We start from the raw sequence: 27,416 nt of genomic DNA on the forward strand, positions 1-27,416 counted from the left end.
CTGGCAGTACCCCACAGTTCTGAGTCTCCCCCTCTCAGGGGAACCCCGCACCCACTATCCATACCTCGCCTCAGTCGTAGGCTCCTGCCAGTCACCAGCTAGCCCCCGCACCCTGGGGCAGACTGCAGTATGAGCCACTCATCAGAGGCAAGGTTGGGTTTGGACCTGCTGCCTCTGTCTAACCTTGGGCTGTCCCCTGCAACCCCAATACCTGTTGGGCCTAATGCTAGGCCACAGCCTGGGGCTTTCCTGGCTGGAGCTCCTCAGGCCCTTCCCCAGCCCTGCTCCAATCTAGGTACTCTGCTTAGGTCCCTGCAGCCAGGTCCCTCTCTCTCAGAACTAGAGAGAGAGTGCCTTTCTGCTCCTGGCTTTTACAAGGCCCACTGGGTCTGTTTGGGGCGAGGCCCCCAGCTGCGGCTGCTCTGCCAATCAGCCCAGCTCTTCCCCTGCCCCAGCCCTCTCCCAGGGCTATCTTAAACCCTTCTGGGCCGGAGTGGGTGTCCACTCCACTACACTCTACCAGTGAGTTCATGGTTACCATTCAAGAATTCTTCAATACTTAAATTGCTGTGTTGTGTCACAGTGCACCTGTTTTTAATTGTAATTATTATTTGTAATCCATACTATGCTATGAATGGAAAAATCCCTTCTTGTAAAATTTTGCCTTGACTTCAGCATTATTGAAGTTCTGTAAAAAATTGGGGGGGGGATAATGATTTGTGTTTCAGTTCCTAAATGAGAGCTGACTTCCATAATTATGGGTTTGTTTTTAAACAGTTTTTTAATCTATGTAAAGAGAATATATTTGGATTGAGCCTTTTGGCTTTTTCTTCCATCTTTTCACTGCATTCTCTTTTCCAGATTTCCCCAAGAAATAACTCAGCAGGAATCCCAAGTGTGCCTTTCCCCCCACTACCTTCTCATCTGTAGCCTTCCATTCTTTATCGTGTAGCAGTAGGCCGCTGTACCAGACAAGCTTTCTTACATCTGTAAAGCTGCAAAAATACAAAGTTGGCCCAGCGAGCCAGTGAGTGACTGAATGTGGCTACTATGTGTGCAGTACATCTATTATCATCAGGATACAGTAAAAGCCAAGCCCCTATATGTTGTTGATGATCTAAAACTGCGACAAATCAATGATGAAATACTGATGTATGGTTTTTCCATGATTTCAGGAAGCATATGTAGCTCCTATCTTACCCAAAGCTATCAGCTTCCAGTGCTGGACACAATGTTTGTGAGAAAGAGACATCGTGGGAAAGATTTTGGGTTAATGATGTTGGAGGATTTTGTGGATTCCTTTACTGAAGACACACTTGGTCTTCGCTACCCACTGTCATCTTTCATATATACAGGTAAACTCTGTAATTTTTTTCCTGTCTTTTCCACTCTGGCTTTCTTTAAACTTCCAAATAAATACTCCCATCTCAGTTGAACATGGAAGGAAGAGATTACATTTCTTAAAGTTCATGACAAACTTTAAATTTAAATAAATATAAAATATGCTGTTATTCAATGAACCTTAAAAAGTCAGATGGAGAATGTGCATGCTGTTTTATTGTAATCCTTGAATTTCTATTGGTTAATATTATGTCTAGGGCTGTCAATTAATCGCAGTTAACTCATGCAATTAACTCAAAAAAAAATTAATCACGATTAATTGCAGTTTTAATCGCACTGTTAAACAATAGAATACCAATTGAAATTTATTAAATATTTTGGATTTTTTCTGCATTTTCATATGGTATTCTGTGTTGTCATTGAAATCAGTGTATATTGTTTATTACAAATATTTGCATTGTAAAAATGATAACCAAAATGATAACCAAAAGAAATAGTATTTTTCAATTCATCTCATACAAGTACTGTAGTGCTATCTCTTTGTCGTGAAAGTGCAATTTACAAATGTAGCTTTTGTTGTTACATAACTGCAGTCAAAAACAAAACAATGTAAAACTTCAGAGCCTGCAAGTCCACTCTGTCCTACTTCTTATTCAGCCAATCACTCAGAAAAACAAGTTTGTTTACATTTACAGGAGATAATTCTGCTCACTTCTTATTTACAATGTCACCAGAAAGTGAGAACAGTCATTCACATGGCACTTTTGTAGCCGGCATTGCAAGGTATTTACGTGCCAGATGTGCTAAAGATTCGTAGGCCCCTTCATGCTTCGGCCCCCATTCCAGAGGACATACTTCCATGCTGATGACACTTGTTTACAAAAATAATGGTTTAATTAAATTTGTGACTGAACTCCTTGGGGGTTCCCCTGTTCCATTTTACCTGCATTCTGCCACATATTTCATATTTCTGTGGGCACCAGAAAAATCCTACTCTCTCTGACTCTGCTACTTTTGGAATTGCAGATATACTTGGCTGAAAGTGCTCTTCCCAAAATAAGTCCATAATGCTTTTCCCCTTTAGTTTTAAAAGTTTAAAATATTAGTTTATTTTAATTGTAACATTAGTTAGTATTAAATAAGGGGAGGGGGGGTTGCTGTCTCTCCGGTGCTGGCTTGCTGAGATCTTGCCACAGAGGTGAACAAGAATCCAACTGGTGAAATAACTGAAGTGTTCATAGGTGAGATATAAATATTGACAAGCTCTGAGGGCAAATGTTACCCCAGAATGTGTGTGGAGGAGGGAGAGAAGGTTGCTGGTTCCTGAGGCTGTGGTATGTCCCAAAGCCAAAATATAAGGGCAGTTTAATAACGTGTGGAGGCCCTTCCTGCATTCCCACAATGAAGCATACTGGCTGTGGGAGTCCTCTGGGGTTCCTGTCTACTCTCTACTGCTAGGGGCAATTTTCAGAGATGGTTGAGGAACCAGAACACACACTCTGTCTCCTGCCTCTACAGAGTGGGGGATAAGATGGGACATGACAGGGCTCAGGATGGAAGGAGCTTGCTGGCAGTAGTTGCTGTCTCAACTGGCTGATCTGTTTAAAAGGGCAATGTGCTTAGAGTGGGGCCAGCGCACTTAAAGGGGAAATGTGCGTCTCTCTTTCACACACACAGTATGTTGTCTGTCTGTCTGTCTGTCTCTCTCTCTCTCTCTCACACACACACACACACACACACACACACACACACACACACACAGTGTGTGTCTGTCTCTCTCTGCCATGCTGTGTCTCCTCCCTTCATTTGTGCTGCCTTGAAGAGTGTGAGGCTACATTAACAACAATGTGTTAACCTCTTGAGGGCTCAGCCGAGTGCTACTTCATCATTTAGCAGTAAGGCATTCCCTGGGAAATATCCCACCCTCTTCCACCCTCTGACTCCAGGACCTCAACCAAGCTTCACAATCATCATTGCTGTGTACAGTATTAAATTGTTTGTTTGAAACTTATACTGTGTATATGTGTGTGTGTGTATATCTATATATCTAACTATATAGTCTTCTATATAGATATGTATATATAGTCTTTTGTCTGGCAAAAAAAATGTCCCTGGAACCTAACCCCTGCTATTTACATTAATTCTTATGGGGAAATTGAATTTGCTTAACATCGTTTCGCTTGAAGTCGCATTTTTCAGGAACATAACTACAACATTAAGCAAGGAGTTACTGTAACTATTTTTAATACCCAAAAATGCTTCCTAGAAGACAGGAAAAAAACCCTACAGTCCCTGCCCCCTTAAGATTACAATCTAAATTTAACGCTCACTTGTGAGCTGTAGCTCACGAAAGCTTATGCTCAAATAAATTTGTTAGTCTCTAAGGTGCCACAAGTACTCCTTTTCTTTTTGCGAATACAGACTAACATGGCTGCTACTCTGAAACCAATCTAAATGTAAGACATAGTACAATGATGAAAGGTGCTAAATAAGAGGATGGGACTGGGTTCTAGATGGATGAGGATTACAGAAATGTTATCATATAGTTACTCAGGTTAGATATGCAATCTTGCTGGCTCAGTTCCATTTTGTTTGTGATGTATTATAAATATGATAAAGTAGAAGGTCAGATTATAATTGACTCAATAGGATAGTGTTTGAATAATTTCTTAAGATGAGTTACAGATGTGCATACTGTGTGGTGTGGTTTTGTTTTATTTATGTTTCTTCAGCTTGTAAGCAGTATTTTGAAAAGTACCCAGGGGATCATGATCTTCTATGGGAAGTTGAAGGAGCAGGACACTGGTTCCAGAGAACACCTATTACCAGTGTATTGCAGAGAGAAACACTCAAAACTACAGGTAAGGATGCTTTGGAAGCAAGGCCAGGAAACTATTGAAACTTGAAAAGTAAAGTTACATTGTACAGTGTCTACAACAATTTTTGTAGACAGTCCCACTGTGAACAATCCCCATAGAAGTCATTGGAAAGATGCCAGCTAACTTGATTATTTAAATTGTATCTGCACTTTTTTTCTGTTGAATTTTTCTAAGAGCAGGAGCCTCTCAAAAAGAAAACAACAGTTCCCAGACTGAGGAGTGTTTTCTGCCGTCTGCATTGGAATCTGAAACAGGAAGTGAACAAAGCACAGAGATTGAAACGCAGCTAAGGGTAGGTACACACAGTGTTTTCTGTATACATAAAAGCAAAGAGCTTTTACAGAATTGTATAATTTATATTTTCATATTCCTCTGGCTTCCTTAATTACTTGTTTCGTAAAATCTTTTACTGAAGAGAAAGAGATGGGTCTCCATATAGGAAGTTATATATTTTTTAATAATCCATTTTTAAACTTTTAATTAGAGAGCAGTGATACTAGATAAACTTTTGGGAAAAATATAGATGATTCCTAGGAAATAAATTATAAAGTCCATGAATTTAATAAAAGTGTGTGACCTCCTTGTTCCATACTCCAGCTTTAGCCTCCATTTTCCTGTGCTTCTCTCCCTCAGTAAGTCCTTTCAGGAATCCAGCTTGAACTTCCCGTATCTCCTCAGTGTTCTCTGGGCCTGTGATCCTGGACTATAGCCTTTCTTTTGAATTATCCAGTCTATCAAAACCCATGACTTTTTATCAGATTACCCTTGAAGACATAGTTGTGGCTTCAATGAGAAAGCCAGAAACATACTTATTGTGAAATTTTGTTGTGGTTGAACTAAATTGACATGGGTGTCAGGATCTATGAAAGACAGATGCTTTTGTTACACTTGGTTTAATGTTACCTTTTTCAGCAAAGCAGCACCAGCTTGTTGTTTAGACATTGCAAATTCACCTAGTGTTAATAGAACACTAGGATGCATCTTGTACTATCATTTTTTTCAACCAATGCTCTCTTTGTATGCTGTAGGGTATGAGATGGCCTTAGTAGTGTCTAGTAACTTGCACTGGTAGATTGTTATAGGTTTGGGGAAGAGGGTATTTCAACTGATTTCCTCCCCGACCCTACACTCTTGGGATGTGTGAATATCCAGATTATGACACTTAGAAGCACTGTACTCACAAACAGTGCAAAGGCTGCATTTCTCTGGCATCAGATGGAAGCATCAAATGCATAAGTCTAAGAAGATAGTGTCTTAGAGTGCATAATCGCATTGTAGATGATCATGATGTAAAGTGTACAGCCTGCATTCAGGTTTATTCAGTTCCACCACAGAAGGAATGTGAGTCTCTTTGTGCATATTTGAAACCTCAGCCAAATTTCACCCGCATATGGATATGCAGTTGAATATTTTTGTTAGTTGACTATTATGCAGCTGTTAAGAGATGGAAAATTCTGCAAGATTGCATACAGTGAATAATGATGAATGTTAATGAGGTATTAATTGGCATTGTACAAACCAGTCAAAATGCAGTTGGGAGTAAACTTTAGTTATGCAAGACCAGTGCCTTAGGCACAAAACCTAGCTACTGAAATTTAAACTTTGTATTCAAAGTAAAATGTAAGTGTCTAGCATGGTTGAGAAGGTTACCTCCCAAGGGTAAACTGAATGTAAACAGATATAGTATTTTCTTCTTGAGGTTTTTAAACAAGCCTGAAACAACAACTCTGAGAGCTGTCATTCATAACAGTAAGTTTCTTACTCTGAAACTTGATTATGATTATTTAAATGTCATCTCCATTGGTAATTGTTTTAGCAGAAACAACTGATTAATGCACTTATATAAGGTTGTTGGAAGCAGTCACTTATTATGGGGGAAGGAGCAGTGGAACATTTAGTTGCTGTTAAGGCTTCCTGTGGTGGTGAATTAGGAATTCAAGCCCTCCCAAAAAAGTCAAGTCACCTGTGCCTCTGCCCAAAAGTTGGAGGGGAAAAAAGAAATGCACCCAATGTCAAAAGCCTCAAATATCTTCTGGAGGCCAGAATCCCAAATCCCAGAATCCCTTCCAAAATACTAAAACTGGCTTTCTCCCTGATGACTGCATTATCTGTACAAAATTCTGCAGCACACTGAAGATTTAGGAGTAGTGTAAAATATTAATGTGGAAAACGATTCCCACATGTACCTGTGTATTACATTATTTTTGTCTTTTAAAACACAAGGAATACTGAAATGATTGTAACACTAATATATAATTAAACAAACCCCACTATTTAAATTTACTTGACGTTATCTCAAATATCAATGTATTACAGAACTGATTGCAACCCACTGGGTCTTGCAGCAGAGGTCTGTGGGATGGGTTGGAATTGCAGCAGAGCAGGTGGACATGGCCTCTTTTTAGTGCTAGTTTACCTAAAGTAGCTAATCTAGGGCAATTAATCATAGCTCTGTTTTAAAAACAAGAAGTTTATACTCTGAGAAATTATTGTAAAAATAGATTTGTGGGGTTGGATGCTTGTCTCTTAATGACTGCAGATCTAGTTTGGTCATGAATAAAAAGACCTGGTACCTGCTGGCTCTGCAGACTACACCTAGAATATAAGGCTGAATCTCTGTTTTACCCAGCTTGCCACATCATCACCAGTAATAGAGATTTATTAATTTGGTTGATTTTTCTTTTAATAATCCCAAGCTAGACGTTTTGGGATAGTAAAAATGTGTATTAGTCCATAAGAGAGTAGATCTGATTCTAAATTTACCCCATGAGCCAATCTTTGTCGAGAAGATACCATTTTTTCACGTATTCCTTCATCTGACTGTAGTCGGTCTCCCAAAGAGTGACTTGAATTAATACTCCAGAATGTAACTGGGGGTTGGGAGATGAAGGCATTTCAATCAGGAGAATAGAATCTCCAGTGGTTCAGACTTTTAAAGTACAGTATGTTTTTCTGCTTTAGGTTGATTCTCAAAAAGGCAAAGACATCTTAGATGCCCATGCAAGCACTTCTGAAGGTAAAAATAATGTTGAACATCAGTATTATGGTTCTTAAATTTTAGTAGGGTAATGGCCCATTTTCACCATTACTTTTAACTTCTCGTGCCTTGATTTAGTCATCTGCAAAATGGATAAATTATAATACCTCTTTTAAAGGTGTTTTGAAGCTTAAGCAATGTTTGTAAAGTACTTTAAGATCCTTGGATGAATGCTAGTATTGTATATTTATTTTAGTGTGTTTAAAAAAAATCCTATAATGAAATGCTTTTTCAATTAAGCTCTGCATATGCCTACTTTTATGAAAAATACTAAAGTTATTCTCTTACAATGTGCAGATCCATTAGGTATGTGTATTCTTTCATTTACATTCATTTTTTATATTTTTAAGAGCTTGATGTTACACCCGTTTCCACTCGAACACGAAGCAGTCATTTAAAACGTCCCAGGATAGGAAAGAGGAGCCAGGAATCTGAAACTGAAATTCCTTCAGGAGAGGATGAAAACCTTCTTTGGATATCAGGAAGCAGGTAATGTGTCACTTTTCATTTTGCCGTTTCAGTGGTGTCGGAGCTGTGGTGTACCTACTCATGTGGTACATGCTATTTCCTATCCCATTAAAAAGCAAAATTGATATACCCTCCCTTCCCCTGCTTTAGTCTGATTTGCTGATTACTTTAAAAATAAAACTCTAGGGGGAAAAAGCAAGCCGCCAACTCTGAAGTGATCGCACCAAAGCAATGGTTTGTTTCTCCCTATAAACTCAGCAGATTTTGGGGACCATAGGAAGAACACTGCAGCGCTTTAACATGGTTTGTGTAGTCGCAGCATAGTGCTGGGAGAGAACTCTCCCAGCACTCTAAAAAAACCACCTCCATGAGGGGAATAGCTACCAGCGCTGGGAGCGCAGCTACTGGTGCTCAAAGCACTGTCTACACTGGCACTTTACAGCGCTGCAAGTTTCAGCGCTCTAAATTGCCAGTGTAGAAAAGCCCTAAGTGGCTTCACATGTCCTGCACTATCAAGGGTCAGTGGCATAGCTAGGTGGAGCGAACAGGGGGAGCAGACATAAAAAAAGGTGCCACCTGCTTGTACTTACCGGGCGGCGCACCGGGTCCTCGGCAGCACTGAAGGCCCTCGCCGCCGAAATGCTGCCGAGGACCCAGAATGCGTGAAGTCCCCCGCTGCCGAAGCGCTGGACCTGCCAGCGAAGACCCAGAGTGCCGCCGGGTGAGTAAAAATTAAAAAAGGCGCCAAAAAATTAAAAAGCCTCCACTTGTGCTCAGTGGGGGAGCAGTTGCTCCCCCCTCTAGCTACGCTACTGTCCAGGGTCTGCTTTTTACTTTCCTGGTGAATAGCTAAATGGAATCAGAGATGATATGCTGCTGATATGCTGCTATTATGCACTTCTAGACAATGTGCTGCTGTAAAATGGACAGTGTTTGGAATATATGAAATTTATTCAGTGATTTCTAACCACCTGTCCCACAGATTGGCAATCAGTGCTTCGAGACTTGTAACCACAGATAATTGGCTAGTTGGATACTTGGGAAGCTCATGACTGTTCTTGAAAATCAGGATATTAGGGCTTGTGGTAAAAATTTTGTGGCACCACTGCCATAATCTGTCTTGAGAAACTGTGGTGTGTAGTTATAGAATGCTGGTGAAACAACTGTATACAAGTCAGCTGTGCACACTATCATTTCTTCATATATAAAACCTAAGTGCACTTAAAGATGAAAAATTCCATCATCCCAAAAATAAAAAGTGAACATTTCTGAGACCTCATTACCTTTGGCTACATCAAAGCTTTACTTTTCCAGCCAATCTGCATGCTGTCTGCTATCTTGAATTCTAATCCAGTTAGACATTTTGTAAACTATATGAAATTAATGATCATTTTAGCTCTATAAGGCTACTCAGACAATTAAGTCACATGAGACTGATACTGGTATACCAGGGTTGGGAGAAGCTGGGTCTCTTTTCACAGGGTCCAAATTTTTTTTTACAGTTAAGCGATTAACGTTTTATTACTTCAAAAGCTTGCAGCCCTCATGAAGGTGTTCCTGATTTCTAGCTTTGAATTTAATGGATGCAAGATAGAGGCCTCTTTATGTATTGGTGCAGCAACAGTCTAGTTGAATAGCTATCTAGTTAGGAGTTATCCATTTTCAACATATAATTTTATTTATTTAGCTGGGTTCCACACTCCTATATGATGAATGTGTATTATACTAATTAACTTGCTGTGGGAGAAGGTTCTCATTATTAAATGGTGTCACTGAGATTATTAACCTAAAAAAATTAAGAGTTGTTTTATTTTCTGTTGCAGGTTGGAACCTGTAGCACATACATCTGAAAGCTCAGAAGAGTTAGTAGAAGAAACTGAAGAAAATGTAGTTGAAAATGAAGAGGAAACAGAAGCTGACAATGAGGACCAGTCAGTATTGGAAACACAAGAGTTATGTACATCACCACCTGAAAAACAAGATGAGAAAGAGGTAGGAGCTGAGTTTGGTTGAAGTTCCCTGTAAATAAGGCCCAGGTGGTGGTGATAGGCTTGAGGAAGCTTTCCATCCACATCTGAGCAGGAAATTGCAACCTTTTGTGTCAAATGTGGTCTTTGCTACCATCTTGTATGTGTTTGCTAACTCTATATGAAATTTATTGCAATGCACTTTATGTGGGACTACATCTTAAATCCATTTGGAAGATGAAGCTGGTACAGAATTAAGGTTAGGGAAATGTCCTCTATACTTATTGTGAACATTAGAGTCCACAAGAGCTTCTGTAACGTAAATCCCCAGCTAGCCAGTTAACTCAAAAAGTAGCTGGAGCAGAGGCCAGAATCTGGTCTAGTATCTCTGAAGAAAATTAGATGATCCTCAAGGAACCAATGGCTTGCTGTATATCAGAGACTCCTGCAAATTTTGAAAATGTGTGCTTTAATTTTTATGCTTGAAAAAAGCCAAAAAATAAAAAAACCATAATAAATATAACTGTTTGCATAACAGTTTTACTCTGTAACAGAAGTTATGAAATTAAAGCTAGAAGTAACATTGGTGTCTTGGTAGAACCTCACACCCTGCTGATCAATGTCTGTATGCAAAAGTTCTGCCTCTGAGGTTTTTTACGCTGATGTTTTGAACAATGGCTGTGCCCTAGCTTGACTTATGAATGTCACTTTAGGAAACTGAATCAGAGCCACTCAATGGTGAGCTAACAGAAAAGACTATCAAACCATCACTCATGACTGAAGAGGAAACAGCTAGTGAAATACTAGATGGTGAATCAAAATTACAGTCTGACAATCCAGAAGAAGAATCTTTAACTCTGTTTGTTCCGTTAATCCTTGACTCTTCAGCAAAATCTTCTGAAGACACTGCATCAGATAAGGTGAGGGAAGTGCAACAAAATGCAATGCATAGATTACGTTTATTTATTTAATTGGTATAGGCCATGAATTACTTGCAAAAACAGTTGTCAGAACATATGGCAAAATCCATAAATAAAATAAGACTGATGTTTTAGTAATATGCAATAACAATAAATCTATGTTCATTAAAACTAAGGAAAACAATGCTCTGGTCCAATCTCCCTTAGTAATACTCAAATACGTCTCCAGTATCTTCAGGGAAAATAGCGACATTCAACAAGCCATCCCTCTGTTGTGGCTAGTAATTTCTCTCAGTACTTAGATTTGATAAAATGAGTAGGGCAAAATAAAATATATTACACCATTAATTGCTGGTAAAGTATAAGAAACTTATTTATTTGTAATACCATAGTACCTAAGAGCCCCAGTCCTGGGCCAGGACATCGTTGTGCTAGGTCAGTGGTTCCCAACCTTTTTGGCATCAGGCCCCCTTTTTAATTTTCGAGAAACCCTCACGCCCCTCACCTCTCCTTTACCCACATCCAACCCCCACCCTGCTCCTTGTCCCCTGACCACCTTCTCCCGGGACCCCACAGCTCATCCAACCCCCCCCCCGCTCCCTGTCTCCTGACTGCCTCCCAGAACCTCCGCCCCATCCCCCCGCCCCCTTACCAGGCCGCTCAGAGCGGCAGCACTGGCTTATTGGAAAGCCTGGGAGATGGGCGGGCGCAAGCTGCGCTCCCGGCATGGCTGTGGGGGAGGGTGGACAGGAGGGGAGGGGCTGGGGGCTAGCCTCCCCGGCCGGGAGCTCAAGGGCTGGGTAGCCTCGTGCCCCCCTTGGAATTTCTTCATGCCCCCCAGTTTGGGAACCAGTGTGCTAGGTGCTGTACAAACACAGAACAGAAAGATGGTCCCTGCCCCAAAGAGCTTTACAGTCTATCTAAGACCAGAGATGATACAGACAGACAGGAGAACAAGGAAATGAGACAATATTGGTCACCATGATACAGTGGTCTCAGCACTGTAGCAACTGAACTGTTGTCAAGTTTTTTCTAGGCAAAAGAGTTTTAAGGAGGATAATGTAGTTTTGTGGATATGTTCGAGGAGCTGCTCCCAAGAGTGGGGAGCAGCATGGGAGAAAGCACAAAGATGCTTGTTTGAAAATTGAACAGTGGACGATGGTGGCTGGCATCATAGGGTGATCAGCGGTGGGAGTCAACCTTTTGATACTGAATGAGATATGATCGGTAGGGTGTGGGTAGGTCTTGTCTTCGCTGTCAAGGCCCTTCAAGTAATTTATGTTTGATACAATAGAGAGGGAGATCCACATCCCAAGGAATTTACAATCTAAAGGCATAGTTATATGCAGTTATAGGGACCAATCAGAATGCTAGCTATTGGAACAAGTACAGACAAGCCAATGTCCATATGCTTACTCTGCACTACTTTTGCAGTGTGCCCCATTGTGCCTGAGTGATCCTCTGAATTTTTGTATTTCAAAGTTTTAGAAAACATCAGATAATGTCAAGGCCCTAAGCCAGGAAGATGGCTTGTGTGAGGGGAAGGAGAGGATTGTTAATGGTGCACCCAATGCTGTAAATTGCTGGGTGCTTCAACTCCCACTGTGAGCTGAGGGTGTTCAGCACCTTGCAGGGGAAGGCCCAGAGTCTGTACCATCTCCAGAACATGTGAATAGTCCCCTTGATGGTTTTGACTCTTCTTTTTTCCTCAGGTTATGAACACTACTGATTCAGAAATACTGACGGAGGAAAGTATATCTATGGAAAAAGAGGGCATTGAAGAGGAGCAGCAAACAGCGCAAAGGAAGAAATCATCTGATGAAAGTACAGATACTGTAGCTTCAGTGCCAAAAGAAGAACCATCCGATAATGGCCTTTCAAACTCTGTGGTAACTGAAGCACTAGAAGAATCAGTTTCTGAAAATGTGTCGCCCAACGCATCTTCTTCCTTGGAGGAGCAAAGTGAGGAAGCAGGGCATGATTCACAAGAAACCCCTGTTGTCCTCGGTCAGAGTTCTTTGATAGTGGTTGAACTTGAGGATGTGTCGTTCCAGCAACATTCAGAAGGACAAAAGAACCAATCAGAAGAGCAGTCTGAGGAGTCTTCTGAACAGATGGATCAATACACGCAGACAGCAGCAGAGAGAGTTGCTGACAGCAGCTCAGAAGAAACAGAAATTGAGGTACCAATAGTAGATCGGAGGAACTTACGAAGAAAGGCCAAAGGGTACAAAGGACCACCCAAGAAGAAAGGAAAGCCAGCTTAACAATGAAGTCGCTTGTTAATCCAGCTATTTGTAAGTTATTATTTCATTTAAAATAGGGTATTATTAAATTGCATGGGACACAGGATACACATGTATTCAGAAGTTTGGGTTAGACTTCCCTTCGGGGTTCACCACCTTTCCTCAACTTTTCTCGAATTTTTAACCACTATACAATGAGCTTCATCGGAGTATGGAAGTAAATGGCCAATCTCCCCCTTTATAAAGGATAAATGCTGAATAAATGGAACAGTTGTGTTAGCAAAGCAACAGAATTTACATTTAAGATTAGAATTGTTAGAAGAAAATACCATCTGTGAAATCCTAAACCCATTGACTTCAATGAGGCCAGGATTTCACACCAGATGTTTATAAAATTGTGTTCTCCTCTTGAGAAAAAAGCAGGACAGAGGGGGGAAAAACCCACATAGACTACCAGAGAATAGAGTAGAGAAAAAGAATATATGGCATAAATATTGATCTCAAGATGAGGGGAGTATACACAAGAACTTACTCTTACAACTTAATGGTCCAAAATAACATGAACAGTACTATCTATTTTTTCTCTAGTATTGTTTTAGGTGAACTGATTTTCCACCCCTACTTCCAAATCCCATTTACTATTCATTTGAAAGAAAAACAGCTGAGTCCATGATCTGAAGCACTGTCAAAACAATGTCTAGCATTGTACAATACAATAATGAAGCTTTTTAGTGGAGCATTAATGATGCTTATGTGGTAAGTTATACATTTATCATTTCAAAATTCAACATTAAGCATACTTTTATAGCATCTACTTTTACTTGTGTGTTGAGCCGCCCATACGTTTACAGATCTGTTTGGACTGCCACCCCATGTACATGTGCTGATTTGGTTCTTTGTGTCACAGTGCAGAAAATAACTTAAAATAACCCTTCAGCTGGAAATGGGCTGAATAGGGAATTCTACCTGGTATCTTCCAAATACTTGGCTGGTACATTCAGCAGCCGGTAGATGTGATGTCTATCACGTGCAAGACTTCTGTGGGCCCAAAAATTCCAGGTATACCATGACATTTCATTAGTGTAAAGTAAACATTAATCGGAGATGCAGCAAACATCCGTGTATGCCAAATTCTTGTCTTTGTCTAACTACCAGGAGATTGTTGCAGTTAGATGAAAGAGTGAAGTAGCCCTGACTCTGATATAATTTCTGGGATAACAGCTTTCCAGTTTGGTTACTTGGCTAATAACACCCAAGCTTGCAGCATTCAGACAGACAGAGTTGGCAGGAAAAAAACTAGACTATTCATCCATGTTTCTGAATAGTCCCTTTTACCCCATCTTCAGTGATACCTCTAACACATTTGACTCAAATTGCAATGTTATACATCAATTTATATATTTTTAAATCGCCGTTTATTTCTGTCCAATAATGAAGCTCCTGCAATAATGGGTAAAAACTCAGGAATAAGTAAGAGCAGTGGTGCATGCACAGAAAGGAAGAAATGTGACTATTTATACTCTTACATATTTTATAAGATAGATGAGCAAAAGTTGGCACCTAAATGTCTCAAAATTGGAGGTACCTACTTATTTCTCTTTAGGGTTTATAAATAAAAGGTTCACTTGAATAACATCAATGATCTTTTAATTTTTATCCTCTATGAAACAAGTATAAGAATCTGCTTTGATTTTATGAATGTACAGTTTAACTTTTTAGATATTTTCTTATCTTATTTAGCTGGTGAAACACCCTTGTTCTTTTAAACTGTTTTCACTCACTTTACAATGAGGGTGCAGGTTTTTTAGAGGCTTGTATTGCATATGCTCTGGAATTGGGGTGCATAGAATCATTGAGTTATATTTGGATTTCTTAAAATGTTGCAACTTTTCCTGTCAATGTACATTTGTTGTATATTAACATTGTGGATGAGAGGTATAAGCAGAACTTTTCTTGATTGCTTATAAATATTCAAGTGAACCTTCAGCCTTTCTAAAAACCAATTAAACATTTTCTATAAAGCACACAAGAAAAACCTGTTATGTATGCTGTGGCTTCTCTTTTAGCGCTAAGATTAGTTGTAAAAATAGACAGTTGGAAAACACTACATTTTGTTGTTGCAAGAATTGAACTCGTTAGGGACAGGGGGTTGACCTAAAAATATGTTTTTTGTGTATAGTAAATTTTAAAAAGTGGAGGATATGAATGTTAGGCTGTTAGTTGCAAAGAGTTAAGCTTTGGGAAAGAGTAATAGACTCGTGTACTTCAGTAGATAACTTACAAAAATATCTACTTTTAATTAAAACTCACTTTCATTTTCAATTGTGTTGAACAACAGCATTTTTCAGACCATGCACCCTGGCTTGCTGCATTTAAGGTCAGTTCGCTTGTGTTTTTTTTTCCCCCCGTATGGATAACTCAGAACTAACTTATGCTAACATATCCTGTTTCAGATATTTCCTGTTCATTGCACATTTACATTTGCACAGTTAGCACCAATTATTATTTCAACAGTAAAACTCCCCTTGATTTACGTGGCAGCAAGAGCAGAGTCTTAGGGGTTGAATCTGATTTCACTTAAACTGGTGTAAACTGAGTTACTCATTGATGTCCAAAGGAGTTACACTTGTGTAAAACTAGCAAAACTGAGATCAGAATCAGGCCCCTGATTATTAGGAATATGGAGAACAGGTGCATAATTAAGAATTCTTACAGCCATTCTGCTGCTAATAGGGATATCCTACTACTACAGAAGGATTACACCAGTCATTTGAGCTAAATGTCATATTTGGTATCAGCTATCTGAACAATAATGAGCTGGTGAAATCAAGCTATTCATACAAAAGAATTAATTTTCATTACAGTGTTGAAAGTCTAATTACAACATAGCATAATCTCAAATATACCTTCTGCTATGCTATTGCAAAGAGAACATCTCCATTTACAACTAAGCATGTCAATGAAGAGTTTAACTTTGGGAAATAAAATTACCCTTTTTTAGGCTTAACAGAAGTAAAATACTGTCTTTCTTGTTTCGGATTACCATTGAACGGTTAGAACTTTTTAAGGTCTTACCACACCAGCAATCCAAAATCAGAATAGTGTTTGATTTTTATACAGTTTGTACTAAATGTTACTAAAACACGATGTGGAACAATATATGGACAACTAAAGCAAGCAGTATTATTCTTGAGCCTTATTTAGACTAGGATCAGAGCTTAAAGAACACTAACTTTTGATTTCCGCCTCACCCTTAGATGATAAATGGCTTTGTATTTGAACCTGACATTTGTTCATGTCTTATTTGTATTGCTCACTAATTTTCATGAAGATTGCTCTGCTTCCCACAAATTTGTATTCTTTTCTTTGTAAAGGCCATGTTCATTTCATGCAGAAATATCGTTTACTGTTCTCATCCTGTTTCCCAGAACCCATCACATTAAACTTACATTCATATCTTCTTTTAGAAATGGAATTTGAGTTTTAGCTTGATAAATGCTATGTTGCTTATTCTTTGCTGTGTCTCCCCCCCCACCCCATCACAATATTTCCTGGACTTCAGTAATTAGATCTCATTTGCAATGACATCAACACCACTACCTAAGTTATACATACGCTAGCAATAAATAGTCCTAGTGTCAGCTTATGTGCTCCATTCTGATTAATGATACCCCATTTTCAAACTTTATTTCCAAGGAGATACATTTTAAATTTATTTTCATAAATGTGGTGTTGGATGTTTTCTAAACATGTGGTACTATGTTTATAAATCTCTTATGGAAGATGTACTGCTATTCTGGATTACTGTGTTAAGTCTTGTTATAGTATTTTTAGTTTTTCCTTTGGTATTGTCTTAATGGCTTTTGAGATGTTTCAAAGTAGTAATTAAACTTATATTTTGTGACTTTTCTTTCTTGGTTTCAGTATTTGAGTCCCCTCTGCTAAACAGCAAACATTTTCAATCACTCTAGCTCACTAAGGTTCAATTTATAGTTCTCCAAATGTCAGTATTTAACTATGTTAGCTTTAGTCCATAATTTAAATACTACCATGGAACTTTGCTTTAGGAATCTGAACTTTTCACCTAATGAAAAATACTGTTCAATAAACTCCAGGATTGCAGTCTTAAAATGTGAACTGCAAGACAAAACTGATTTTCCCCCCTCACTCCCTACTTTATAGCTTCATATGTCCACATTTAATTTTCTTATACATTAACAACTTCAGACTAAACCATTGGCGGTATAAGGTACAACTAATAATTTATCCAGTCAACGCAGTATATTTCAAACATATCTTAAACAGGTCTTCCAGAGTTAGAGGTTCTTTAAGCTTAAGTTTAAAATAGTAACAAAATGCAAATTGCAACGTGATCCTACACAGATTGGAGGAACAAAAACGTAAGTTGAGAGAAGGTAGAGGTCGCATATGTAGGTCCTGATCCTGCAACTGCATCCATGCAGGTGGACCTATGTGAACCCCCCAAGTGAGGCCCACGTGGCTCCACAAGGTGCCATGAAGACACAATTGCAGGAGTAAGTCCTTATTGGCAACAGCTGTATTATGCAGCTAACAGTGGATTGTGTTTATAGCATGAATACAAGTTAAGTTAAAACACATATTTAAGATTGTGTTTTCATAAATAGAGACCACAATTAGATGAAAACGTCCCTCTAATTGTCGATCACTTACTGTATGTGAAGATCTTAACAAATTCAACTGGCATTTCAGACATGAGACGTGGGAGGGATTGGGGCCAGAGCCTATCATCACAAAAATGTCCCCCCACCTGCCAAGCAAATATCAATACACACTATATTTGCTTGTGAACCTCATTAAATTCAAATCAGTCATGTAACTTTTTTGTTTGTTCATTGTATAAATGTTTGTCTGAAAACTAGTTAACCAATTAGAAGGCACAGTCTTGGGACATACATGGCTCTGACAAGACTTTCCTAAAACACACACAAATTCTGACTTTAAAAAAAAATGCAGTTAAGCCAATCAGTGCGTGAACATAACTTTAGACAGAAGCTTCTGTAGTTAAATTGGTACAAAAAATGCATTTAGCTTGATCCATTTAATGGCAGTTTTTTATGGACTTAAGTCCCAGTTCTGCGGACACTTAGCATTGTGCATATGTGTCACTTTCTGCATGTCAGCAGTCCCATTTGACTGTGTCTGTAGAGTACCTTTTGATATATCTAGTACTATCAACTCCAAGCATTCAAATAAATGAGTTGGGTCCAGAAAAATCACACTGTCAAGAGTGTTTAGGCATCTTGGTCCAGAGCTTCAAGGGTCTTGACATCAATGGAAGTTCGGAGCCTAAATACCTTTGGGGCTTTGGGTCCTTTTTTCTACCAAAAAAGGGCGGGAGGGGCTGGAACTTTTTTTAAAACGAAAGCTGATTCTTATGTAATCACCTGACACGAGGGGATTGGGGCTTTAAGAAATAAAATACGGCATGAGTTTGCAACAGTGTGTTTAATACAAGGCCTTTTCAAGAGTGGGATTACAGACTAAAATATGTGTGCAAATGTTTGCAGGTTTGGGGCCTTAATTTATATTCTATTTTGTACATTGCCTTCTATTACAAAAATTCTACCTTTACAACTATACCATTATGGAGCTAGAAATGTGATCATGCAGCATAAGGTACTGCTAGTGGTATACTTTCTACATGTACAAAATAACTTGTAATTGCAAATTATTTCCTTGTTTAGGACTACCTCTGGCTTCTTAAATCATCAGAGTAAGATAGTTGATATGTATAATTGCTGAGGGCTTGAAACAAGTATAGATGGAGTAGCTAAAGACAAGTTAGCTTCTGAGCTGCCTGACCTTTAACATCTTTGATTGGATATTTATTGGTGGTTTCATGCACTGCTTTAAAGAATCTGGTTGGTTGTTTTTTCTAACTTCTGATATAGTGGGTCATCCAACCCAAAAACTTGTATTCCCAAACAACTGATGGAAGATAAAAGCTGAAAATAACTGCATGTTCAGCATATCAGACTGTTCATTCCAATCAAACTTAATAAGCACAAACTGTACAATCTGGGAGATTGTAATAGAGGGAACCACTGAAGATGTATTTTTGGGAGAGGAGAGGGAACAAAGCTTTGACTAGATCATACCTCAAGTATGAGAGGAGCCAGGAATCAGTATTTGTCTAGTCCAAAAGTCCCCAAACTGTGGGGCATATCCCCCTATGGGGGTGTAGCTGAGGCCAGGACCAGCCCCCACAAAGGGCAGGGAGGGAGCACAACCCTGAAAGGTTTGGGGGACCACTCGTCTAGTCTACTACCATCGTTACACTTGTAACCAGTAGTAACTGCATCAACAAGCACTTCTGAAATGAGTATCTTTTTCCAAAATTCAAAATAAAGTTAAGGGTCTAATTTAGCTTCACACTACCAGTGTCCTCTAACAAATGAAGCTTGATTGGATGTTTTAGTAAGTCCCACTGTACTTGTAGACTAAAATTATGTACCTCTTAAAATCAAGCCACGTAATCTGAATAACTCAAGTCTTTGTCACTTATTGAAAAAGTTCTGTTTCCAATTGTTAAAGCATATTTCAACAAGTACAAAAAAGTTATTTTTAAAAACTCACTGTATAACTTTCAACTACTACTAATTGAAGTAGGAGTTTTTCTACAGCTTGTTGGTATGTTCATGATCTCTGACCAATATTACAGCAGAAGGAAAAATTCTTATTTTGAAGGCTTGATTGCTTTCTGAATAAATATTTAGAGTATAACCAAATGGCATTCAAACTAATTTGAATTTAGAATAACCCCTGAATTTACACATTCACTAAAGAATTTACATTAGTGCTTTAAAAAAAACAAAAAAAGTGAGTCATTGATTTAATTGTAGGTATTTTCCTTCACTTCTGAGATAATTCAGTAGATTGTATATACATCTAGCAGATACTGCCATCTATCAGGAAACAAGGCAGCAAAGAAATCTATGAATACAGACTCCTCAGTATTCACTACCTCCTTGCCTGGAAGCACAGAGCCATGCTCTCAGGCCCTACTTCCTCCTCTGATGCAGCTGAGATTTGGGGGGGGAATGATGATGAAGACAGTAGGTTCATACATAGGATAAAGATTGACACACCTCCGGCAATCCTTGCATCAAAAGTCTGAGTGATGGAAAAAAAAACTGTTCAAAGCACACACTTCTTAGATACTAATGCCTGCAAGTCAGAGCTTTGCCTCCTTCTAACCCCAGCAGGATACTTAGTGGCAAGTACTAAAATGTTGGTACTATTACTTGTGCTCAGATATCACTATCTCTCCTTCCCTTCTCCCAGCTGCACTGCTTCCTCTAGGTTCTCTCCATTAGTTCACAGATGAACATGTGAACGTGTGGAGTTTGAGGTACGTATCTTCCCTCTTTATGGGGTTTTCCCACCAGCAAGTAAGCTTAAGTAAGCTGGAGATATGGCAGAACATGCCCTGTGTGCTGTGCAGTTTCTGACAATCAGCACTGTTTGCTGCAGCTGCTTGGCCCTTACTGCATCTGCATCATCATCATCTTGATCTTTCTTCTCTGTATCTGGGGTTTCCTCTTGTTTTCCATCCACCTTTAGGACCCCAACTTAACCTATGCGCTGATGGGCAGTTTGTATGCATGACTCTGCCTTCTTGTTTCCCATTGTCAAGAACCTCAGTTGAATTTTCTTCCAGATTTAGCAATTCTAAAGTGATTCCTGCATCACAAATTGCAGAAGGAGAGCAACCATCACTTTCAATTAGTTACAGTAAAAAGTTTAGAAAAACATAACTTTGTCCCAACAAAAAGAAAATTGGAAAGCTCATTGACTTTATTCTGGTAACATTCAATGGAACAAACAGTTTATATACCGTTGGGCTTTAATATTTGTAAAATTTTCAGGAACTTGATTGTTTAAGTTCTTTGACCTTCCTCTCTTAGGTTCAAGTTTGACGCTTGGTTTGTGGGAAGCTAAAAGTCTTAAATTGCTTGCAAGCTTCTTGATTTACTCGCCTCAATTTTGCAAGAGTCCATGTGCAATATTTAGTAAGACCCCAATCAGACAAGCAGGACTGCATTAATGCAGCCATCATTTTCTGGATTGTTGGTTACCTGTGCATATTTCCCTAAGGGAAAAAAAAAAAAAAGAGAAAAGAACTTGGAATAAAGCATCATTTTCCAACAGCTTCTGGTACTACAGAAAATAAAAACTTAACCCTGAAAGACAGTTAAATGTACATAAGAACGGCCATACTAGGTCAGACCAAAGGTCCATATACTGTCTTCTGACCGTGGCCAGTACCAGATGCTTCAGAGGGAATGAATAGAACCTGTATCATCAAGTGATCCATCCCTTGTAGCCCATTCCCAGCTTCTGGCAAATGGCTAGGGACACCATTGCTGCCCATCCTGGCTAACAGCCATTGATAAACCTATCCTCCATGAATTTATCTATTTCCTTTTTGAACCCTGTTATAGTGTCTTGGCCTTCACAATGTGTTCTGGCAAAGAGTTCTGCACGCTGACTGTGTGTTGTGTGAAGAAATACTTCCTAGTGTTTGTTTTTTACCTGCTGCCTATTAATTTCATTTGGTGACCCCTAATTCTTATGTTTTAAGAATAAATGTAAGTTTATTCACCTTTAAAAGTCCCCTCCACAATCCCACCCTGTGTAGTCTAATGGACTCCCATTCCAAAACACTAATTGCAATCTGAGAACTGCATTTTGATAATATTCTTAAAGAAAAATAGATTTCAATTTAGCAACATTTTTCAGCTTACGCATGAAAGCACCCTCCAGAGCTCAGAGTTTATAATGAAGAACTTTAGATCCCAAAACAGCTATATTCAAGTATTTTGGGTATTGTATTGTTGATTTTGGACCCTTAAATAATTTGACATTTACAAGGTGAACTGAAAGCTTAAGACTAACATGCTTATAATATAACAAATCAGATTCAAATCTCTTTATTCTTTGTTAAAATTCTAGACTAGTTATGGAATACAGCTGATAACTTTTTGTTGGATACTTACCCCAGATAACTTTGCCCCCTTGTGTCACAAGGCCAAGCTCACTCACATTCACCTCAATGACGGTACCTTTGGTAATTACACCCAATGTTGTGTACAGAGGGGAAGAGGGATTCTTTTTTACACCAAGTATCGGTAGACAAAAAGTAGCTTTAAGTTCAGGATGTGTTACATGAGCCTTCTTGAAACGTAAGCCCTGTTATATAAATATAAAATTATAAAAGCCATTAGAAAAAAAAATGACCTCCAACTAACTAAATTGTTGTTTCCATAATTTCCTGTATTTTTAGGAATTACAGCGAGAAATGATTGAAGTGATTTTTTTAAAGAGTCACCTGTCAGTTGTAAGATGTCAGATTTGTTCAACCCTGATAAATGATCAGATAAGATTCTCTAGAGACTATTCAGATTTGTACATTTTCAGTTCGCATCACTTTAAAATTAGTATGGGAAGAAGAATACTTGCTGTTGCAGATAGTTTCTGCATGTTGAAGAAATCAGGAGCTAATAGTAAAGTATTTCACATTCTTATTTTTAGGCTCAAAAGTTCTTAATTTCTACACATCCCTTGTAAAACCTAAAACTGCAGCCATTCCTCCCCGTCCCACCTATTGTGAAATTATAAATATCAGGGTCTTACAAAGCACAAAACGCTTTCCAGAGAAGGTAAACAACATTGATATATTTACAGATGGGGAAACTGAGGGATGAAATGACTTGCCCAAGGTCATTCAGTAGACCAGTGGTAGACCTGGCAATAGAATCCAAGTGGTCTGTGTGTCAAACCAGTGCCTTATCCACTGAGCCACTGCCTCCCTGAAAGAACTCAAGGGTCTCCTCATACATAAGATTTCAGTTGGCTAGACAAACACCTGTCAGGGATGATCTAGGTTTACTTGGTCGTGCCTCAGTGCAGGAGTCTGGACTAGAACACCTCTCAAGGTCCCTTCCAGCCCTATATTTCCATGATTTAGGCTTCTACAAGGAAACTATTAGAAATGTGGCTGATTTACAACAGTTTCAACTTTAACTTTGGATTACCACTAAAGGTATGAGACCATCACGGAATCTGTGACCTCCATGACTTCAGGGCTTCAGCTCAGGAGGCGGGGCTTGGGCTGTTAGCCCTGTGCCACAGGGTGAGCCCCAAGCAGAGGGGCTCTAGCTGTCAGCCACACCCACATCCTTACTCTCTCTCTCGCTGTCAGCCCTGGCAGTGGGGATCAGGCTTCTGTAAATTCTTCTTTAGTGCCAGCAATCTGTCCATGACTTTTACTAAAAATAATAAAATCTTAACCTTAATTATCACCAAAGTATATTTCCTCCCCAGAAATTTGTTAGTTTCTAAGGTGCCACAAGTCCTCCTTTTCTTTTCACTGGGGAGAGTCACTGTTGACAAATACTATGTACTGACTCAATGCTATAAATATACGTTAAACCATATTTGTATACAAGTAACTTACCATTGGTCGAATAAATCGTTCATATTTAGGAGGTTTTCGAGTAAAGCCATCCCCAACAAAGCAGACTTTGGTAACCATCCTCTTCCAGGCCTTCTTCTTTCTCTTTCCCGTACGAATCACCTTTAAAACTTCTGTTTCTCCTTGTGCACGGACTTTTGGCACAGGAACTTCCCATTTCCCCTACAATGGAGGGCCAGTAACATTATTAAAGTGTTGGTGAATGGAAGGGAAGAGATATCAAAGAATAAAACACAGTTTTACTAAAGAGAAATTATAGTTCTTCCTTTTTATATGATTTACGGTGTAGCAACTCAAAATATTATTGTAATAAAGACATGTATAAAAAGAGCCACTGACCATCATTCTGACAAACTGGGACAATTAGCATAGGGAACACACTATTGTCTCAAACATCTGAATTCTTTATATCTATTAGATGATACATTTTTAGTTGCTGTTCTTTTTCTGGCAATATTTTTTAAATGCAGGAAACATTACTGATTGTTCTTCCTCCTCATATTCTATTGAACTCAATGGTGATTTAACACTGTTGCTAAATGTCATGAAAGTTAAGTTATTGTATACGATTGTTAGTTATTTTTCTGACTCAATAGCTCTGCCATTACGAGTTTTTGCAGATACCAATATACTAAGTTTATATTTACTGCAAAAAAAAAAAAAAGGGCTTAACAAGGTGCTAATCAAACCTGCAGAACTATTCAGACTCTGCCTCCAGATTGCAAGTGAAGTCAGCATGAATACTGCGAATGGTCATTAAATAAACCGTAGTAATAGCAATTATCTGAATTTTTCTATTGTTACTTACAGCTTTTTCTTTTCGTTTCTGTTTGATCATGTTGGAGAGAACTTTAGCCCGGGACTGGCCCTCTCTATCCAGCAAGTATGCTGGTACAGCTCCTTCTGGGGTTTTCTCATCATTCTTTTGCTTGGTGTTTCTCTTTTCGTGCATCTTAATGCTAAAAGGAAAAACAACAAGTATTCAGAAAAACATCCTCAGGGTGTACAAAAAAAATCTAATGTAAAAGCTTGACAACATGAGCCACTATCACATTGACCTGTCATCTTAAGCCTTATGTATGCTCAGAAGCTCTCTTTAAAGATAAGTTATTTCCAACAGCAGCATATGACCAAAACTATCTATGCACAAAATGTTGTCAAGTGCACAAGCTAAATAAATAAGAATATTTTTCTTCTAATTAATTCAGTTATAATAAATTGTGGGTGTTATCTGCAACAATATAGGGTAAAAGTTTCAAACAGAAGTGTAATTTTAACTTGACAGTGTTAAGATTAGTATGGTAATTTATCTTAAGATCCAAATAATATGGTATAAACCACTGTGCTTTTTCTGTTAACAGTTTACAAGAAGGGCAACAGAGAAACATCTGAATGAATACAAAAGTCATGGAAAGCCCTTTAAACACATTACCTTGTATTGTTCCATTAAGCCCCACCCTCACCCCTCGATCAGTTTTAGATCTAGAAGCAGTTCTAGTATTTAATGTTCATCACTGATAGTGCTAGATGCTAAGTCCACTGCTAACATCTAATGGTAGGAACAGTTTTGACAGGGGAGAGCAAGAAGGAGAAATCTTTTAATTATGACACAACAATTTGTTCCTGCAAGTCAGATGCATTTTTCAAGTTTTAGTACGCAATTCAAACAGGCCTCTATGGACAGTTTAATAATTCATAACTATATCAATGTCTAGTCACAACCTTAAACTACCATGAGAGTGTAACAGTGTCAAGGAAAAAATGGATACGCACGTCTTTTTCATTTGTATCTTCTCAGCATGGCGCTGCTTATGGTAGAGTTTGGCCTTCAACCCAATCAATTTCTTGGCCTTCTTTGACCGTTCATGAGCCTCACGGCCCTCCTTCTTCCTCTTCTTCTCATGGTAATCCAAGCGATAACCATATCGCTTGCGGTGTAACTCTATGTAATCGTTCTGTGGCTGTACAGGCAAGGAGATATTTTGTTTAGAAGTTAGTAAAGTGTGGTGAGGCTTTTTGCACAATATACTCAATCTCCTCTTATCTGCATAGTGGAATACTTCTTGGAGATAGCTGGTTCCAAAACTGTTGGATGCATCACACGTGACATGGTCAATTAATAATGGACTAATAACAGTACTATGCTGTTACAACAGTCAATGTACAAGCAAAAATTACTTTAGTTTTTCAGATTTGTGATACTAAACAGGTGGGGTTCCTGCACCGTTCAGGACAGAATGCACACACTGGATCTAGAGTCCACACATACCTCGTTCCTGAGGTCATCTTAGTGTTAACTCAAACAAAAACAGAGTTAATCCTCAGTCTGAAGCTTGGCTATTCCCAGAGTTTCCCTGCAGGACTGCCTCTTCCAGAGAGATAAAGCAGCTATTGCCAGGTTTACTTGACCACACACTTCCTGGGTGATCAGTCTCTCTCTCTCTGCCTTAGTTCCCATTATGAAGAGTGGGTATAATAATCTTTCCCTACCTCATATAGGTGCTGTGAGGATAAACATATTTAAGGTTGTGAGGCACTCACATTATGGTAGTGGAGACCATATATATAATTGATGACAGAGATAGATGTGTCAATCCCTCATATCCTGTTTGCAATTAATGAGCTGTATCTGCTCCCATGGTTCATGCTCCCAACTTCAGGATAACTCAAAAGAGAAGTCCTGTATCCCTATACAGAGTCCTGGGAGCCTGCCCAAATTAATGCAGACCTATTATATTGTATTCCTCCAACAGCTCTTTTCTAGTGCTCTAGTTTAACCACACAGGAGTGCAATGGTGGCTTGTGTGAAAGTGATAAGCACTGAAGTTACAGTTTAGATTTACAAGATAGTAAGTCCTGTTAAGTGCCCAATATTTAAATATCTACACAATTAACTGGGTCGCTAACATCACATGATCAGACCATCTCCTGCATGTTACAAAACAGATATAAAATATTCTCTTTTTCCATCCTAGCTTGGAGGAGCAACAGCTGGATTAGTTTCCTGGGTTTCGTTTCTAGGAGTGTGATCAGTGCGATACGTGTCTGGCTGAGCTCCCCTTCACCGGTCCTTCACAGAGACTGAGTTGGGGGGTAGGGGGTATAGCACAGTACCGAGCTATCAGGCTGATGCTTTGTCTATGTGCACAGGGAGGCACCAGCGGAAATGCCGCAGCGGGGGCTAGAGATTGAGGCCACTTGCCCCAGGGCACGGTTTTGTGAACTGTGGGGTGCCCCACCGCGGGGGGGGGGGGGGGGAGAAGAGGGGAGCGCGTCCAGACGGGTGTCCGCTGGGGCAGGGCAGCAATAGGGAGAGTCTCTAGGGGGGCACCGGGAAGCCCAGGTCCGGCAGCAGCCTGCTGCTCTCCTGGGCGCTGACCCACGGCTTTAGCCGTCTCATTCACCGTGGCCCGGCGGGCCTGGTGTGGTCATAGAGACGCGTATTTTAAACCCTAATGGGGAGCCCGGGGTGGGGGACGGACGGAGCCCCGATCTATGCCGCACTGCCACGGGCTCCTCCCGCCGCGAGCCACCCGCTCCCCGCTCGGTGAGCCGCTCTCTGCCCCGCAGGGCCTGGGACGGGGGCTGCTTCGTGACTCGCCAGAGGAAGAGGCGCCCGGGACGTGACGCTCCAAAGGGGGCGCAGGGCCCCGCTGCTCTCGGGTCAGGCCGGGACTCTGCAGCCGCTGAGGACAAAGGGGCTCCGGCTACGCCTGGCCCAAGGCCCGCTCCAGGCACAGACCCCCCCGGCAGAGACGCTCTTCACCCCTCCCAGCGCCCCCTGCTTCTCAAACAGCCTCCTCCTCCTCTCACCATGGCGGCCTAGCTCGTGGGGCTGGGTGCGGCGGTTAGCAGCCCGTGCACAAGTTTCAGCGGCCGGCGATCCAGTCTGGCCGCCGCACGACTAGAAGGAAAGGATTGGTGCGTCCGGAAAACGCCGCCGGGTAGAACCGCTTCCGGCACTGGCACTTTCGTTCCGCCTGTAGCAAGCGGCACACGCCCCGTTTGGCCAAGGCCCTTCCCTTCCACCCGCCTCGGG

General features: G+C 39.9%; 2 protein-coding genes across 12 annotated transcripts in view; one reads left to right on the forward strand and one right to left on the reverse strand.

Annotated features, from left to right (window-relative positions):
- Positions 1–16,768, forward strand: part of FAM169A (family with sequence similarity 169 member A) — a 65,139-nt gene extending 48,371 nt beyond the window's left edge. For all 11 annotated transcript variants that reach the window (XM_043547611.1, XM_043547618.1, XM_037903010.2 and 8 more), the window contains 8 exons: positions 1,176–1,355; positions 4,074–4,202; positions 4,400–4,512; positions 7,182–7,236; positions 7,608–7,746; positions 9,549–9,717; positions 10,406–10,612; positions 12,325–16,768. In XM_043547611.1, the coding sequence (XP_043403546.1) occupies positions 1,176–1,355; positions 4,074–4,202; positions 4,400–4,512; positions 7,182–7,236; positions 7,608–7,746; positions 9,549–9,717; positions 10,406–10,612; positions 12,325–12,879 (1,547 nt within the window). In that variant the 3' untranslated portion in view covers positions 12,880–16,768. The remainder of the gene's footprint in view (positions 1–1,175; positions 1,356–4,073; positions 4,203–4,399; positions 4,513–7,181; positions 7,237–7,607; positions 7,747–9,548; positions 9,718–10,405; positions 10,613–12,324) is intronic.
- A 3,911-nt stretch (positions 16,769–20,679) lies between these two features.
- Positions 20,680–27,354, reverse strand: NSA2 (NSA2 ribosome biogenesis factor). Its single transcript, XM_037903014.2, has 6 exons — positions 27,191–27,354; positions 25,151–25,338; positions 24,186–24,336; positions 23,360–23,539; positions 21,900–22,092; positions 20,680–20,992 (listed from the first exon to the last, which is right to left on the reverse strand). Exons 1-6 carry the CDS (start codon positions 27,191–27,193, stop codon positions 20,925–20,927), a joined length of 783 nt encoding a protein of 260 aa, XP_037758942.1. The 5' UTR covers positions 27,194–27,354; the 3' UTR covers positions 20,680–20,924.
- Between the last annotated feature and the right edge of the window lie 62 nt (positions 27,355–27,416).

This window comes from Chelonia mydas, chromosome 5 (assembly GCF_015237465.2).
Source record: "Chelonia mydas isolate rCheMyd1 chromosome 5, rCheMyd1.pri.v2, whole genome shotgun sequence".
In the NCBI taxonomy this organism is placed as follows: domain Eukaryota; kingdom Metazoa; phylum Chordata; order Testudines; family Cheloniidae; genus Chelonia; species Chelonia mydas.

Coding starts and splice junctions, on each gene's coding strand:
- NSA2 (XM_037903014.2), bottom strand. Junction 24,337..25,150: donor AAGATACAAATGAAAAAGAC/GTGCGTATCCAT, acceptor TTTTCCTTTTAG/CATTAAGATGCACGAAAAGA. Junction 22,093..23,359: donor AACGATTTATTCGACCAATG/GTAAGTTACTTG, acceptor TTTATATAACAG/GGCTTACGTTTCAAGAAGGC.